At 34.9% G+C, this 18,113-nt stretch overlaps 1 protein-coding gene across 5 annotated transcripts in view; it reads left to right on the forward strand.

The window, feature by feature from the left end:
• The window catches only part of ttll7 (tubulin tyrosine ligase-like family, member 7), a 163,387-nt gene that overhangs the window by 95,313 nt on the left and 49,961 nt on the right, over positions 1 to 18,113 (forward strand). For all 5 annotated transcript variants that reach the window (XM_051947402.1, XM_051947401.1, XM_051947406.1 and 2 more), the window contains exon 14: positions 11,745 to 11,831. In XM_051947402.1, coding sequence (XP_051803362.1) covers positions 11,745 to 11,831 — 87 coding nt within the window. The remainder of the gene's footprint in view (positions 1 to 11,744; positions 11,832 to 18,113) is intronic.

Genomic DNA, 18,113 nt, shown 5'->3' on the forward strand with positions numbered 1-18,113 from the left:
AAACACACACACAGCATGCAGACACTTGTGGACAAGCACATACCAAAGAGAAGAAACACACACGTTTCTATTAAGATTCTGTCCACAGAGACAAAAAAGGGATGCGCAAATAATGCAGAAAGTGTGCCGCAGTCCTTGGTATGTGATAGAACGTCTGACAATGTGTCCTTCTTCTCCTCTCCGTCTACCTTCTGTCATTCACTCCAAATATTTATTACACATGAGCTTTTAAAAGCGAAACCACACAACAGTGTTGTTTTTGTTTCTGTTAGACTCTCTTCTCTCTCTGTATATAAATTTATAAAATATATACACCGTCGTTCAAGAGTTTGGGGTCACTTAGATAACATTAAATGAGTGATAAATTCAGTCTAGACATTGTTAATGTGGTAAATGACTGTTCTGTCTGGAAATGTTTACGTTTACTATATGAAGGTAGAACAGTTGATTTCCAAACCACATAACCTGACAGCGTGGAGAGAAATGTGGAGCATTTAACCGCTGATTAGCAAATAATCACAGTTAAAAGTTATTCTAGCTGGAAACAGCTGATTTTTAATGGAATATCTCCATAGGGGTACAGAGGAACATTTCCAGCAACCATCACTATTTTTAAATATATTTTACTATATTCTAACAGTATTTTTACTGTATTTTTTTACTGTATTTTACTCTATTTTTACTATATTTTTACTGTATTTTACTCTATTTTTACTATATTTTTACTGTATTTTTCTATATTTTACTAGATTTTTTACTAGATTTTTTCTGTATTGACCATATTTTTACTGTATTTTACTATATTTTTTACTGTATTTTTTGTATTTTACTATATTTTTGCTGTATTTTTTTTCTAAATTTTGCAATATTTGTTCTGTCTTTTTTCTATAGTTTCTACTATATTTTTTACGATATTTTTCTATATTTTCCTGTTTTTTTTCTATATTTTTACTGTATTTTTCTATATTTTTGCTGTACATTTATTATATTTTTTGTATTTTGTTCTATATTTTGCTATATTTTCATTATTTTTACTGTATTTTTATTATAATTTTATTGTATTTTTTACTGTATTTTTCTATATTTTTACAGTTTTTTTACTGTATTTTTTCTGTATTTTTTCTGTATTTTTTCTATATTTTTGCTTTGTTTTTTCTATATTTTACTGTATTTTATTACTCTACTGTTCAAAAGTTTGGGGTCACTTAGAAATGTTCTTAATTTTGAAGGAAAAGCAGTGTTTTAAATGAAGACAGTATTAAATAAATGATATAACATAACTACTAACTAATATAGAGCAACTTTAACTAACATTAAATGAATGATAAATCCAGTGTAGACATTGTAAATGTGGTAAATGACTATTCTAGCTGGAAATATTTAGCATATCTCTGACAAAATATTAAGATGTTTGAACATAGACACGTGAATGCACTTATATTCATTACCAACCCTGTGTGGTCGTACCTTTCGTCGTTGTTTGCATATTAATACTGACGCCTCTTTGGTACCAGGAGGAATGTAGCTTCAGCTGAGCTTTGAAGATAAAGATTTGAAGGTAGAACAGTTGATTTCCAAACCACAAACCTGACAGCGAGGAGAGAAATGTGGAGCATTTAACCGGTGATGAGGAAATAATCGCAGTTAAAAGACGGAGAGGTGTCGATAGAGAGACGCTTGTTTTGTCACTTTTGTTTTCTGTAAAATACTTTTCACAAGGCTCAAGTGGAGCACAAAAAAAGACACAAAAAGAGGCAATTTTCTGTCTTCATATGTGGCATTCAAGAAAACGAGCGAAACAAAAAGCTACAGAGGAGGGCGTTGTGGAATATTTCAGCCCACGGAGGGAAGAAGCAGATGAAACAGGAATGCTTAACTGCTTTTGGCAACTGAATAATAATGTTGAATATGGATGTGTGTGACAGTAGTATTGACGTTTCACGCTCTTATCAAAGCTGCATCACATGAAGCTTCTGGAGGAAGTTCCTCACAGATTCTAGTCCTGAGCTGAAGTTACTGTGTGAACTTTAAAGAATGGAAGGTTTTAAATGAGGACGTCAATCACAGATCAGGAGCAGCAGAAACGTCAGGTCGAATTTAGAGCAACTTTACCTCAATAAGAGCAACTTTAATTAATTTAAGGCAATTTTAAATAATGTAGAGCAGCTTGAACTCATTATATAGCAACTTTAACAAATATAGAGCAACTTCAACTCAATAAGAGCAACTTCAATATGGAGCAACTCTAATTAATATAGAGCAACTGTAGCTAATGTAGACCAACTTTAACTATTATAGAGAAACTTTGGTTGATTTAGAACTTTAATATAAGGCAATTTTAAATAATGTAGAGCAACTTTAACTAGCATAGAGCAACTTTAGCTAATGTAGAGCAATTTTAACTCATATAGAGCAACTTTATCAGATATAGAGCTACTTAAACTAATATGGAACAACTTTATCTAATGTAGAGCAACTCTTATTAATATAGAGTAACTAACTAACACAGAGCAACTTTAGCTAATGTAGAGCAATTTTAACTAATATAGAGCAACTTTAACGGATATAGAGCTACTTAAACTAATATGGAACAACTTTATCTAATGTAGAGCAACTCTTATTAATATAGAGTAACTTTAACTAATATAGAGCAACTTTAACTAACATAGAGCAGCTTTAGCTAATGTAGAGCAACTTCAACTCATCTTGCTGCACTTCACGGCTGCTGCAGAGCTACGAATGGCTACAAAGGCTCATTGGGTTTCTTCTTTTTTTATTAACTTTCAACTGACAAAAAACCTCTTAAAAGGAGCCTTCTGCTTTATAAAGATCACAGGCTCTAGATTGAAATTGATTCCGACCTGGATTTTATGCCCTCATGAATCAGAAACTTCTCTGCTCACCGGCCGGTACAGGTCAGGACGGCTCCAATTTATTAAACACAGTGAACAGTGGAGAAGAAACGGAAGGGAAACTCCAGTAAACTGCTGATTATGTTGTACATCAGCACAGAGCAGCTGCAATGACTATGCAGCTCCAGTCCCAACAACACTGTCTGCAGCAGGGGTGTCCAACATGAGGCCCGTGGGCCAAAAGTGGTCCTCCAGAGGGTCCAATCCGACCCTCAAAGTGAAAAAATTCTAGAGAAGACATTAACTGCAGATTGTAAATTAGTAAAACTATAAATTTAAAATCATTTATAGACCATAACAAGTTGTTTGGATCATGAAGTAAAATACTAGATTGTTCTTTGTTCTTTTGTTTCTCATTTTTGGCCTTTTGTAGTTTTTTTTGTCTCCTGTTTTTTTGTCTATTTTTTGTCATTTTTTTTGTCTCGTTTTTGTCTATTTTTGTTGCTTTGTAATTATTTTTGGTCTAGTTTTTCGTCTTTTTCTGTTTTATTACATGTCATTTGTCTGATTTTTGGTCATTTTGTTTCTTGTTTTCGTCGTTTTGTGTCTCATTTTTGTGTCTTTTTTTGTTGTTTTTTTAATCCTTTTTTGTCTGACTTTTGTCGTTCATCTCATGTTTTTATTGTTTTGTGTCTCCCTTTTGTCACATTTGCGTTTTTTGTCTTATTTTTGTCATTTAGTTTTTTGCTTTTGTCAGTTTTGGTCTTGTTTTGTTTTCTGTCTCATTTTTTGTAGTATTGTCATTCTTTCTTGACCTACAGTGAAAAACGTGAATAGAAATCTACATATATACATATGTTTGGATATGTTAGGGACAATTTTTAACATAATGCTGTAATTTACAGCGCCTCCCCACATTACAACATATTAAATAATTATAATAATGACAAAAACAGGAACAATAATAGACATGAAGTAGATAAAAGCCTTTTGAAAGTTGAATTTGTGCTGGAGTTTTTGTGTTTGATTGCGTTAGATTTCGTTGGTGTACCTAATAAAGTGGCCAGTGAGTGGATGTTTAAAGGAATGAGCAGAAGAGGCTGTATCTTATTGTTTTTTGCTGCCTCATGGGTTTGTTTTACTGTGGTTTAAATGAATTCCTAACCATTGAGAAGCGTCTCCTTACTGTAACACCACAGAAATGTCCGTCACAGCGTTATAAAACCAAGAAACAGCCACAGAATGACAGAATAGAAGCTGTTAGCAATAAAAAAGATGAGTGAAAATACAGGAAAACGTGCTCCGAAGACAAAAAGTGACTTTTGTTTTGCTGAAAGTAGTTGATAAACTGACAGGGCCAGAGATTATTAGTGACGGCATGTTACTGTAACACGCAGCTTTATGTCATACGAGCCGACGCGTATGGAGGGAATTAAATCAGGACGCATAATGTTAGATTTATGCTGATATTTTCCAACTTTTTTGGTTGTTTTTTTGCCCATCACCACTCTGCTGTTGCAAAATGACTGTTAACTGTTATTGTGATGTCTTTCTGGCAGGTGAAGACGTAAAAAAGTGTTTTTCAAATATTCACAAGGCAAAATAAGAAACCTGCTTTAACTTACATGTAAAGTTTGTTAAATTAGAATACAATAGTAATTGGAATGCTAATTTTGAAATAAATAAATAAATAAATAACATTAACAGTACAGTAAATTATACTTACATTTTAATAATAATAATAATAATAATAATAATAAAATAGTAATTGTAAGAACAAAGATAGATAATAATAATAATAGTAACAACAATAATTACAGTAATTATAATAATTTAACAACACAATAAATCATACTAAAATTATTAATTAAATTAATTCAACTAAAAATAATACAAACATTTTAATAATAATAAAATAAATCATGTAAGAATAAAAATAGATAATCATAATATTGATCATAATAGTAATAATAATTTAACAATACAATAAAATTTACTAAAAATTACTAATTAACCCTCGTGTTGTCCTTACCAAAAAATGTTGTTGCCTTGTCTGAAAAAAGTCCAAAAATTTAGAAAAAACTTCCCCAAATTTATAAAAATTTGCAAAATCTTCAGGACGAAAATTCCTGAAAAGTTTCCCTCAAAACTTTTATTTTTTAAATAATAATAAAAAATCCCCAAATTTGACAGCGAAATTAACTGGATTTTGGGTTTTTTTCTGAATGCACTTAAACTTTTTTTAAAAAATTTTTTTCCACCAAAAAATGTTCAAAAATTTCCTAAAAAAAATTGAAAATGTGGAAGTTTTCACTGTGAAAATATATATATTTTTTCCACATTTTTAAAACTTTAAAACATTTCAATTTGAACCGAAGGACGACAGGAGGGTTAAATTAATTAAGCCACAAATGATACTAAAATTTTAATAATAATAAATAAATAATGTAAGAATGAAAATAGATAATAATAATAATAATATAACAACAACAATAACATAATAATCATAATGACATTAATAATAATACAACTAAACAAAATTACAAAATTAATAACAATAATAATAATATTAATAATAATAATAATAATAATAATAATGATGCACAGGAGGTGATGATCTGTCTGTTAGCTACATTACTGAAAAATGGATCAACAGATTTGGATGAAATTTTCCTTGAAGGTCAGAAATGACACAAGGACCAAGTGATTAGATTTTGGCGGTGATGCAGCTTATAGTCTGGATTTGTTGAAGATTTCTGTATCATTGCCAGATAGCGGCACATAGGGCTGGGCAGTATGGAAAAAATCATATATCACGATATGGACTGTTTTATTTCACGATAACGATATATATCACGATATACCACAATAGCACAAGTTTTTCGTGGACCTTCTTTAGGTGATAGGAGACGTTTGTTGTGTTGGCATCGAGCCATTGGAAATGAAACGACTGAGCAGTCTTGGAGGAGGACTGAGCTCTCTGACTGCTTCTCTAGTTTTTAAAGTGATCATCTAGAAAACATAATCTGAGTTATAAAATCAGACTCTTTAGTCCAAATTGACTTCATTTGATGCAGACACTGTTTTACAAACACTCGTATTTAACAGCTTTCCCTTCATGTGTAATTTCTGTGCATGTGTCGAGTTTAGTTTACTCGATAAAACACGTCAAGACATCCATGTAATCCGCTTTGCTGCAGTTTAACAAGCTAATGGGCCTCCAGTGATTCTTTTTTCTAAACCTCCGTGGGTGGGGAAGCTTTCGCCTCGTGAAAGGTTGTTGAGTTGGCAGACTTTTACCGCATAAAAATGCCTGTAATTTGTAAATAAATTCTTCAAAGCATGGCCAAGTAGTATTTTCCTTTCCATTATCATTAACATAATGTAGAAAACATTCAAATTTTAGCTGTTAGCTCCTCAGGAGCACTTCCACGGCCTGTTTAGTGGATAATACGTTGCAGCAGCCATCTTACTGAATGGATGGTGCTGCAGTTTCTTTAATTTAGTTCATTTGAAATACTAATATCACTATATATATATATATATATATATATATATACACTTAACTTTTTGCTCTGCTTGTGATGTGTTTTATTTATCTTCATATGAGGCCTGAATGGATAATTTTCATGGCTGTACATCTGCATCCCAAATATTCACAAACATAAATGCTTCTGCAGTTGTAAAAACCTGAAACACGCTCAGCTTCATGTGTTTATTGCCGGTGTGATTTGCATTTGAAAGTGGTTCAGTGTTTTCCTTTTTTCTTTGGTAAATTCACTCTGTGCACTTTATTTTGGGAGGAAAGTCATTTTTATTGTGAGCTTTTTAGCATCTAATCTTAACCTTTATGTTTTTTTCTATATATATTTTGAAAATTAGCTTTTTTATTTGTATTGATTTATGGATTTTAAGGTCTCTAATTTAGACTCAGAGATAGTTCAACGATTTTTATTTGTAGTCAAAACCGATTGATTGATTGATCGATAGATAGATATGTTACAAACAAGTGTTAAACAGTAATAATTATAGTATAAAAATGCATAGTAATAAAAATAGTAATAACAATGATAGTAAAAATATAATACAACTAAATATAATAAAATGTTTAATAATAGCAAAAATTAATAATAATAATAATAATAGTAATAAAATTACAGGAATTGAAATAAATAATGTAAAATAAATAATAATATAATAATAAAAGAAATAATATAATAATAATAACAGTACACTAAAATATGCAAAAAATGTAATAATACTAAATATAAATAATAAAGAATTCAGTAAATAATATCATAAAATATTATGATAATAATAATATAACAATGCAACAAAATATAATAAAACAATATTGAATATAATAAAGACAATAACAACACAATGAAATATGCTAAAAATGTAATAACAATAAAAATAAACAATATAAAAATGTAATGAAAATAATAAAATAAATTATGTAAGAATAAAAATTAATAATAATATTATAATAATAAAAATAAAATATACAAAAAATGCAATAATAATAAAAATGTAAAAACAAAGCAAGAAAACTAAATAAAATAAATTAGGCAGAAAATGTTTCCCTCAAACTGTAACTGAGATGCAGTTTAATTGTTTTATAGAAACGTAATTTTTGCACAGACTGGGTTACATGACGGCACTCTGTCATTATTTATTGACCAACGTGTGTCTGTCATGGAATAAATTGTAAAAAGGAGGACAAAAATTCTGTGTAATCTGCTGCTAAATCTGTTTAGTTTCATCCTCTCCGATCTAAAATAGAGAAAAAGCTAAAATTTCACCCAAACTATTCAATCCAGTTCATGCATACTTAAACACAGAAGCAGGAAATCTTCTAGAAGGGGAAATATGTGACTAAACCCTGAGAAACACGGTGAGCCAGGGGCAGGCTGACCTTTCCATGGACCCCAGGAAGCAGCTTGATGCTTAATCTGAGAGAAAACAATCACTTTTCATCTGCGTTTGAGCAGCAAGTGGGAGCTTTGTTATGTTGCAGCCATGAAGCGACATTAATCACCTCCGCTTGCATTTCAGCCGGGGCCAAGCGGCCGAGGCTGGAGCGCGTTGGCGCCGCCTCGTCCAAAATTCAGCCTCTCTGAGCGCTGCCAGCCGGCATGAAAGCTCAGCCAGGTCCCCTTTCCTCACCCAGATAAGCTGCATACTGTACGCCTGTGAAGTCCAGCTCATTCATCCCTCCCTCCTTTTAATCACCCAACTTTCTTATTTCCTCAGGAGACTTCAAAGCCACCAGAGAAACACTGACGGCCAAACTTTTTAAAATACCTCCATTTATTTTACAGTTTTTATTTAGATTTATGTCGCAGTCCACTCTGGAAGTTAACACAGAGCAGAAAAACAATAGGAGGATTCTGCTTTTTAACACGTTTTGACTCATCAGAGCAGCCAGTGTTTGCAGATGTACCTGCCAAACACACAGACAGAAAATCAGACGGTTCTGCTCAGCACAGTCACAGAATTTCCCTCAAATATGTTAAACATGTTGGTTTGTTTTATCTTCTGTCCACTTCATCTCAAACCAGGCTGGCAGGTTACGGTCTGGTTCAACCAAATAAGTCCTAAAGATATAAACAGAAGTAGAAAAATATGACCTAAAAATATAAATATAAGTCGGAAAATATGTCCTAAAAATATAAACACTAGTAGATAAATATGTCCTAAAAATATTTTTCAAATATACCCTTAAAATTATAAACATAAGTGTTAAAAAAAGTCTTAAAAATGTAAACATGTCCCAAATATACAAAATGCAGAAAAAGCAGAAAAAAATGACTTAAAATAAAAAGATGAGTAGAAAAATATGTCCTAAAAATATAGAAAATATGTCCTAAAATATAAACATAAATATTCTCTAAATATGTAAATATAAGTTGAAAAATGCCTTAAAAATAAAAACATAAGTAGAGAAATATGATCTAAAAATATAAACAAAAATAGAAAAATATGTCTTAAAATATAAAAAATAGATCTTAAAAATACAAACATAAGTAGAAAATATGTCCTAAAAATATTTTAAAAATTGCCTAAAAATATAAGCATGAGTATAAAAATATGTCATAAAAACAAAAACATAAATAGAAAAATGTGTCTTAAAGATATAAAAAGTATATCTTAAAAATATAAAAAAATTAAATAAATGTAAAAATATGTCCTAAAAATTTAAACAGAAATATGTCCTAAACATATAAATATAAGTAAAAAAATGAAAAATATAAACAGAAGTAGAAAAATAAGACTGAAAAATATAAACCTAAGTAGAGAAACATGAACTCCAAATATAAACATTGCAAACAAACTCCCTCTTTTTTTAATCACCAGAGTTTATTTTATTATTTCCTCCCACCTCTGGTGATTCACAGCTGCGACACAAACACCGCCGGCCACATTTTTCTAAACACCTTCATTTTTACAGTCGTCTTCAGAGCAGCCAGCGTTTGCAGATGTACCTGCCAAACACACAGACAGAAAATCAGACGGTTCTGCTCAGCACAGTCGCAGAATTTCCCTCAAATATGTTGAACATGTTGATTTGTTTTATCTGCTGTCCACTGCATCCCAAACCAGGCTGGCAGGTTTAGGTCTGGAGTCTGGTTCAGCCATTGTCTGCTTCTCTTCTGAGGTGGTTCTGATGCAGCCTGTGAGGTTTTTGGGTTTTCTCATCTTACTGGAGGACAGATCCGTCCAGATCCTGGCCCAGTAGATGCAGTAAAACACACTGTTCTAACTCTGTGCAGACAGAGGCCTTCTTAAGTTTTTGCATCAACTTTCAAGGTTTAATTTCCTTCCACCGCTGCAGAAAAGCTCGGTGTTGTTCAACATCTACTTCTAAAATCACTGCTGAGCTCTTAGGCTGTCATTTATTTACTTATATGTTAAATTATCTGTTTGTTCGTGTTGCATTTCTGTTACTGGGACGACTATTTCACTATTTCAGTGTTAGATTTGTGTTTCTCCTTTGAGAATCCGTTATTCTTCATATTGTGTACAGTATTACATTTATAATGAAGTGTTTGTTTTACTCTTTCAGGAAATGTCAGAAATACTTTACTGATCCCAGAGGGGAAATTGCTTCTGTTACAGCTGCTCTCATTGAAAATCAGAAATACAGAGAGTAGAAAATATATAGATAAACATGAATGCAAAATATGACCTAAAAGTAGAGACATAAGTAGAAAAATATATCCCAAAAATAAAAAATGTGCAAAAATATAAACAAAAATATGTCCCAAAAATACAAAAATAAATAGAAATATATGTCCTAAAAATATAAGCATAAATATGTCATAAAAATATAAACATAAGTCAGAAAATGTGAACTAAAAATATTTTAAAATGTCCTAAAAATAAAAACATAATGTAGAAAAACATATCTCAAAAACATTAAAAGTATGTGCTAAAAATATAAACATAAGTAGAAAAATATGTCCTAAAAATATATTTAAAGATTCCTAAAAAAATAAACATTAGTAGAAAAATATGTCCCAAAAATTTAAAATCAATATGTGTTACAAATATAAATATAATTAGAAAAATACATGCTGAAAATGTAAGCATAAATATGTCCTAAAAATATAAACATAATTTAGAAAAATATGTCTTAAAAGTATTAAAAATATGTGCTAAAAATATAAATGAAATAGAAAGATATGTCCTAAAAATAGAAAAACATATATCCTAAAAATATAAACCTCAGTAGAAAAATATATCAAAAATGTTTTTTAAAATGTGCTAAAAATATAAACATATGTAGAAAAATGTGTCCTAAATATATAAGCATAAATATGTCCTAAAAATCTAAACAAAAGTAGAAAAAAGTCCTAAAATATGTTTAAAATATCCCTAAAAATATAAACACAAGTAGAAAAATATGAACTAGAAGTATAAAAAATATGTTCTAACAATACAGTATATGCTATTCTACATCAGCTGAAACAGTAGAAAAACATAAGTGTAGACAGCCCGATCTCACGAGGATTCGTGAAACTGTCACGTAAGTTTTAGTTTCGGCTTCGTGCGCACCAACACGATTTCGTCATGTTTTTCGTGCCGCTCACCACGAAATGCGCACCAATGTATTTTAAACGGCGGACTTTTCGTGCCACTCAGAACGTATTTCAAAAGAATGTGTATATTATATTTTTAATGTAAAACCGTGGCGAATCCAACGCTATATTTTGCATGACATCGTCCCTAAACATAACCCTAACCATAACCCTAACCATAACCTAACCATAAGCCGGTGGTACACTTACCAATTTGCATAGGAATTTCAAGAATGTCCGGCGGCCGCAAACGCGATCACACAAGCAGTATACGCCGATGGACAGCTTAGATCGTCATGAATCCGCCGGTATAAACCACTTTCAGATGTGATTACCACAGCGAAAAACATTTCGTGGTGAGCGGCACGAAAAACATGACGAAATCGTGTTGGTGCGCACGAAACCGAAACTAAAACTTACGTGACAGTTTCACGAATCCCCGTGAGACCGGGTTGGTGTAGAATGTACTTTTCCAAAGACAATAAAATATCATAATATACAGTCTAGTAAGTGGTGTGTTGTTGCACATTACTGAGTGTTAACTCCAGAAGTGAAATGAAAACATCCAAAAAACATGTTTTTACGCTGAAGTCTCCCTCATCTTCAGCTTTTTGTGACCATCTGAGGCCATTTACTGCATTTGAACTGCTTAGATTTCAGTAAAACTGCCAAAATGTGGATGTTTTAAATATTTGAATATTAGTTTACGAAGTATCAAAGTATTTTAATCGATCTTATCGGTGTATCAGGAAGATTTAACTTAATTCTCCATGTGCATATTCTCATCTAAGTGGTGTTTTGTGTGCAGGAGGAGGACATTTTGGACCTTCTGGAGCAGTGTGAGCTGGACGATGAGAAGCTGATGGGCAAATCCTCCCGGCAACGAGGCCCTAAGGTGAGCGAGAGGGGAGGGATGAGGGGAGGGAAGGGTGAGAGGAGGGAGGCAACGAAACTGAGAGGGAGTGGAGAGAACAGGGGCCACGGGCCTCCTGGGACCCGGAGGAAAAAGTGCAAAGAAGAGAGTGTCAGAGAGAGAAAGAAGGAGGGAGGCAGGTAGTCAGACGCCTGGAGCTAACGTCCACAGAAAGCACACAGGACGTGGTTCAGAAAAATAAAGAGGAGGGGCTGGCAAGAGAAAGAAAAGAATCAGAAAGAGGCCCAAGGAAAAGACCCGACTCCCCCAGGGGACGGCTGTCAGCTCCGGCTCTCTCCTCGCTATCTTTCTTTCTGTCTTTTTCCTCCCTCTCTCCCTCTGTCACATGCACCTCTACGCCCCCTCGGTTTCCCACGACAGCACATTACTCCCTCCATCACCTTGCTTCAGTCTCCTCCCTTCACCTTTCCATCCCTTTCCCCCTTCACATCTACATCCGTCGCTCACTCGCTCCACGGCTAAATTGGCTGTAACGCTCAAAGAGTGTGTTAGCGACTCGACAGGGCAGCAGAGCGCCGCATTAGCGAGGCCTCAGCCGGAATGAGGACTTGTTCAGACACAATCACTGTTGTCCAAATTAATCTGGGCCCCGTCAGTTTGGATGTTGCCGAGTGAGTGTGTGGAGAGAGAGAGACATCGGCGGCGGAGGGAAGAAAGCGCTGTGACGGATAGATTCTCTCCTTGGGGTGTAGCGCTCACAAGCCATCTGCCGAAACCGAACCGACGAGTGTTTGAAAGCTAGACGAGAGGAGTGAGGCGAAGGGATTAGAAACAGGATTTCTGAGCGGAGGAAGGTTTTTGCCGTTTGCTGAGGAAATGTTCAGGTGGAGAGGACAAAAGGCAGAGAACAAAGACGGGCTGGGAGTGAAATGGAGAAAGAGAGCTAGCAGAGTGTCCTCAGGTTGTCTTTCTCTTCCACCGTCACCTGTCTTTGTAGCTGCAACATTCTAATTCTGATTTACAGCTGATCGCATTCACTCCTCGTCTTCTTGCCATCCTTCCTCTGCTCTGTGTTTAGCTTGATATCACTGAATCACTCTTACAAACTTCTTCACTGATTATCAGCCTGAACAACTATCAGAGCCAGCGTCTGACATTTTCCCAATTATTGGTATCAGAATCATAAATACTTTGTTGATCCCTGAGGGGAAACTGCTTGTAAATAGTACACAATATAAAAAAACAAGCAAAATTATAAACATATGTAGAAGCAGGTTACAGGAGGTCCTCAGTTTACGAGGTCCTTGACTTACGGCGTTTCGTCTTTATGTTGGAACTGGTTACATGGCACAAGCTGATGAGTGGAGCGGACAAATACGTCATCACAAGGCACTAAAAGAGGCTTTATTTTCATTTGCTGGTTGCACAAGACATTGGATTGTGCTATACACTGAACACATAGGAGAGTGTGAGTTCTGACTTGTGACAAAAATTGACTTTTCTGATGTAAGTCGAGGACAGCCTGTAAGCATAAATGTAAAATATGCTTTTCCTATTTGCACATTATCAATAAATTAAGTGCTAACAGAGACACTACTTACAAACAAGAAGCACTAGCTACAAACCAGGACATTGGTGTTTTTCTCTTTGGCTAAGGCTAAGTTAACAGCTAGCAGTTAACTTACCTTGAAACAACTGTGTCCAAAGTCAGTCACGACACGCTATATACTGCAATCTTTGCTAGCAGAGACACAAACCAGGACATTAGCTACTTTCTCTTTGCCAATGGCTATGCTAACAGCTAGTGGCAACTTGCCCTGTAACTTAGTCTAGAAAAAAATGACTTTGTCCGAAGCTGGCTAGCGACTAACTTATCTTGAAACAGAGTCTAGAAAACAATGACTATGCCCAAAATCAGTCACTACATACTATATAGTGTGTTCTGTGTTAGCTTAATATCACCAAAGTCTCTCTTATAATCTTCTTCTTTTCACTGATCATGAGCCTGACCAATTTTTCCCTGTATTATTATTCATTTTTATTAACAGATTAACAATAAATTAAATGCTACCAGAGACACTGCCTGCAAAAAATAAACAAGAAACACAAGCTAGACATTAGCTACTTTCTCTTTGGTGAAGGCTATAGACCCTTTAATGACCCACGTCACGAATGACGTCACAGCTTTAGCTGGAGGCAAAAGAGGAAGTCCGCGGCCGGACAGAAAGGCGAAAGACTGAGGGACTAGGCTCTATCAACTTTTCTAAAATGTCGTCCTGCTGTGTTTTTGGATGCCAGAATAGGAGGAATGACATTGGCGAACGCAAATTAAAGTTTTATAGGATTCCACCGAACACTCGTGCTCAGAGGGAACGAAAACAGTTGTGGTTAAATGCACTGAGGCGAAAAGGCTGGACACAGACGATCAGCTGCAGTCAATTCCAGCCATTTTCAGTACAAAAAATCGCAAATATTCTATTTGTAAATAAAAAATATTCAATTCAATTCAGCTTTATTCCAGACACTGGGTCCAAATACACACACCATAAGAACAAGGACACAACAAGACACAGAAAAAAATACAATCAAAAACAATAACCCGTTAAATATGACGAGAAATGCAGAGAATATTGGACGCGCATCGGGAGGTGCATTTCCTTGAAAACGACCGATTCGTGGATTATATACCGACTTCAAGACATGTTTTGGACAAAATAGTTTACTGGCTTGTGTCGTCTGGATGACCAAGGTTAGATTATGGCCGTTGTGGAATATTTTCATCTGTGTGTAATAATGAACCCGGAAATGTGAGTCGCGCTGTGTACGTTGAAGCCGTGTACAGAGAAAGGATGGATGGATATTCGTTGTTTGTCGGACAAATGTGTTTATATTACCCGCTGTGGTAATCACATCTGAAAGTGGTTTATACCGGCGGATTCATGAGAATCTCAGCTTTCCATCGGTGTATAGTGTTTGTATAATCGCGTTTGCAGCCTTCAGACATTCTTTAAATTCCTATGCAAATTAGTAAGTGTACCGCCGTACACTAAAGTTTAACAGGTTAAAAATGCTCGAGTTTGCAGCGCAAACTCCCAGCGCAAACTATATACTCCCAGTCCCGCTTGACTTCTCGCTCCGCTTTTGCCTCCAGCATAAGCCCCGCCCACAAAAAACATCACAATGTTTGTAAACAAATAAAGGGTCTATACTAATGGCTAGTGGCTAAAACTTGGTTACCTTGAAATTGAATCTAGAAAACAAAGACTATGTCCAAAATAAATCAGTACACATGATATAGTGTGTTCTTTGTTGGCTTAATATCACCAAATCACTCATAAACTTCTTCTCTTCACTGATAACCAGTTTAATCAATTATCAGGGCTGATATTTAGCATTTTTCCAATTATTAGCATAGGTTTTGTTGATAAATTATCAATAAATTAAATGCTAGCAGAGACACAAACAAGCTAATTAGCTACTTTCTCTTTGGCGATGGCGATGCTAACAGCTAGCGGCTAAATTACCTGGAAACAGAGTCTAGAAAACAAGGCTATGTCCAAAATTAGTCACTGCACCCTATTAGAGTGCCTGTATATCAGAGTGGCGACATGACAGGTCCAAAAAATTTTGGTCACGTGATCGATGGACGCCATTTTGTTTCCTATTCATGAACGCCGGGTTTTCCTGTTAACGTTGTTTACACCGCAGAGAGTAATTCTAGGTCTTTTTCGCTTCCTAAATACCTGAAAAATGATGGGCTGTTGTGCCTTTGGGTGCACAAATCGATCGGAGAAGGGATTCCATATGTTTAGATTTACCAGTAATAGTGAAAGAAGGAAACTGGGGGAAAATAAAGTCCAGAGAGTGGGATGGACATTGACTTCATCATGGTTTTTGTGCCAGGTTAGTCCCATGTATGTACTTTCATGTTATGATGTATGGGTGAATGACAGATAGAAAAGTTTGATGTGATTTTAGGCAGTTGTGGTTATTTTGACTTTGACCATTTTCATGCATGGAGATGCATGAAATACAAGCCGCTGAAGTTTAACGGGTCACCCCGTTAAACTTCAGCGGCCCGTATTTGCAAATGTATTTTGCTAAATTGACCGAAGCTGCAAACTCGATGATAGAAACATTATACAGCCATGGAAAGCTTAGATTCTCATGAATCCGCTGGTATAAACCACTTTCAGGTGTGATTACCACAGAGGGTAATATAAACACATTTGTCCAACAAACAGCAAATAACGTAAACAGCACAACTCACTTTTGAAGGCTCAAAACTAGTCACAGATGAAAATATTCCACAAAAAATGGCCATAATCCAACCTTGGACATCCAAACAAAACAAGCCAGTAAATTATTTTGTCCAAAACATGTCTTGAAATCAGTAAGTAATCCACAAATAGCTAGTTTTCGTGAATGTGCACCTCGCGCTGAGTGTCCCATATTGAGTGAATGGAAACAAAATGGCATCAAATCCCCAGTTGTCGCCACTCTGATATACAGGCACTCTACACCCTATATGGTATGTTCTCTGTTAGCTTAATGTCACCAAATCAGTCATAAACTTCTCCTCTTCACTGATTATCAGTCTGGCTGATAATCAGGGCCAGTATTTAGATCGTTTCCATAGTTATTATAAATTTTTGTTGACAGATTATCGATAAATTGCTAGCAGAGACACAAACCAGGACATTAGCCACTCTTTGGTGATGGCTATGCTAACAGCTAGCGGCTAACTTACCTTAAAACAACTGTGTCCAAAATCAGTCACTTCATACTATATAGTGTATTCTTTGTTAGCTTAATATCACCAAAGTCACTCTTAGAAACTTATTCTATCAGCCTGGCCGATTATCAGGGCTGATATTTAGCATTTTTCCCATTTTCAATCTAATTATATTCATATAGCTTCCAAAATATCATTTTTCAATAACCATATCTGCTCTGAAAAGCTAATGTTGGTTGATTGATCTTTTGTCCTCACCCATATCCAAACTTCTCTCTTATGTTTTCGTCTACCTCTCTGCTGTTTAGTCACAGACTGTTCTATGCTATGCTAACAGCTAACAGCCTGGTTCTGTTGGCGGTTTCTTGTATTTTGTGTGTGTAAATGAGGTTTTTTGTTCCTTCCCACTGTTGCCAAGTTCTTGCACAAATTCTTCTTTGCTCGTATGTTGTTAATTGGAGCTATTTGAATGTAATTAGATTGAAATTGAAGTCTTTTTGATTTCCAATGATCAGTATCAGCCCCAAAAATGTCATATTGATTGATTCCTCCTCCTCACCCTCTGTGCTGTTAATTCACGGTCTTTTTAATGCTATGCTAACAGCTAACAGCCTGTTTCTGATGGCGTTTTCTTGTTTTGTTTTTTCTGTTTTTTCTCTCGTCTTTTCGTCGTACTCTCTGCTGTTTATTCACGGTCTGTTCTTGCATCCTTTTCTCTCTCTCGTGTCCGAGGTCCTTTTTCCTCACTGCATTCATTTCCGTCTATTCAGTTCCTCCTCTCGGACTCACCTTGTCCTCCTCTTTATTTTCTCATCTCATCAATCTGACGTTCCCATCTTTCCCTTTTATTCTCCCCTCATGTGTTTAATCTCTCTGCGTCGCTATCCTCCTCCATCGTTCACCCACCCGACTGCCCGTTGGTGACTGTGTAAGTCCTGTGATCACTTCCTGCCCATTAGTTTAGGAGGTCTGACAGCAGCCCGAGCCGACTGTTGAATAACAGATGTATTAATGCTTTATTAATGCTATCAGTGTGTCCCCGTCCAGGATGTGAGCGAGACACTAATGAACTGCGAGAAAAGAAAAAAAAAATGTTTATGAATTCAGACATTGCAGTTGAACTTATGTGTTAAGTATTTTCACCTTGCTGTCAAAGAAGTCTATTCAACAGCAATAATTTTCTTTTTAATTAGCACAAACGGATGTAAAACACTTGTTATTTCAGAATAAAGCAGCCTTGCACCGGGGTCAGTGCATATAAAATCGACTGTGTTTGAAAGAAGTTCCCCCCTGACCTCCTCAGAATCAGCAGATTTTCTTTATCTGCAGAATTTTTAATGTATTTAATTAAACCATACAAAGTTTTACCTTCATACCTGTGAATATTTTCAGTGTTACAGCCCTTTGAAGTACATAGACGTGAGCCGCAAGTTTATGCTTTTTAATTTGTGTTATTTTTCCATCATTTCTGAGCCTTACAGCTTCATAAGGACAGGAGACAGATTTCATTTAAAATGGTGAAAAACACATTTGAGTTCTGTTGAAAACCGCAACCAAATCAGTTTTAC

Source organism: Acanthochromis polyacanthus, chromosome 4 (genome assembly GCF_021347895.1).
Source record: "Acanthochromis polyacanthus isolate Apoly-LR-REF ecotype Palm Island chromosome 4, KAUST_Apoly_ChrSc, whole genome shotgun sequence".
Lineage (NCBI taxonomy): Eukaryota > Metazoa > Chordata > Actinopteri > Pomacentridae > Acanthochromis > Acanthochromis polyacanthus.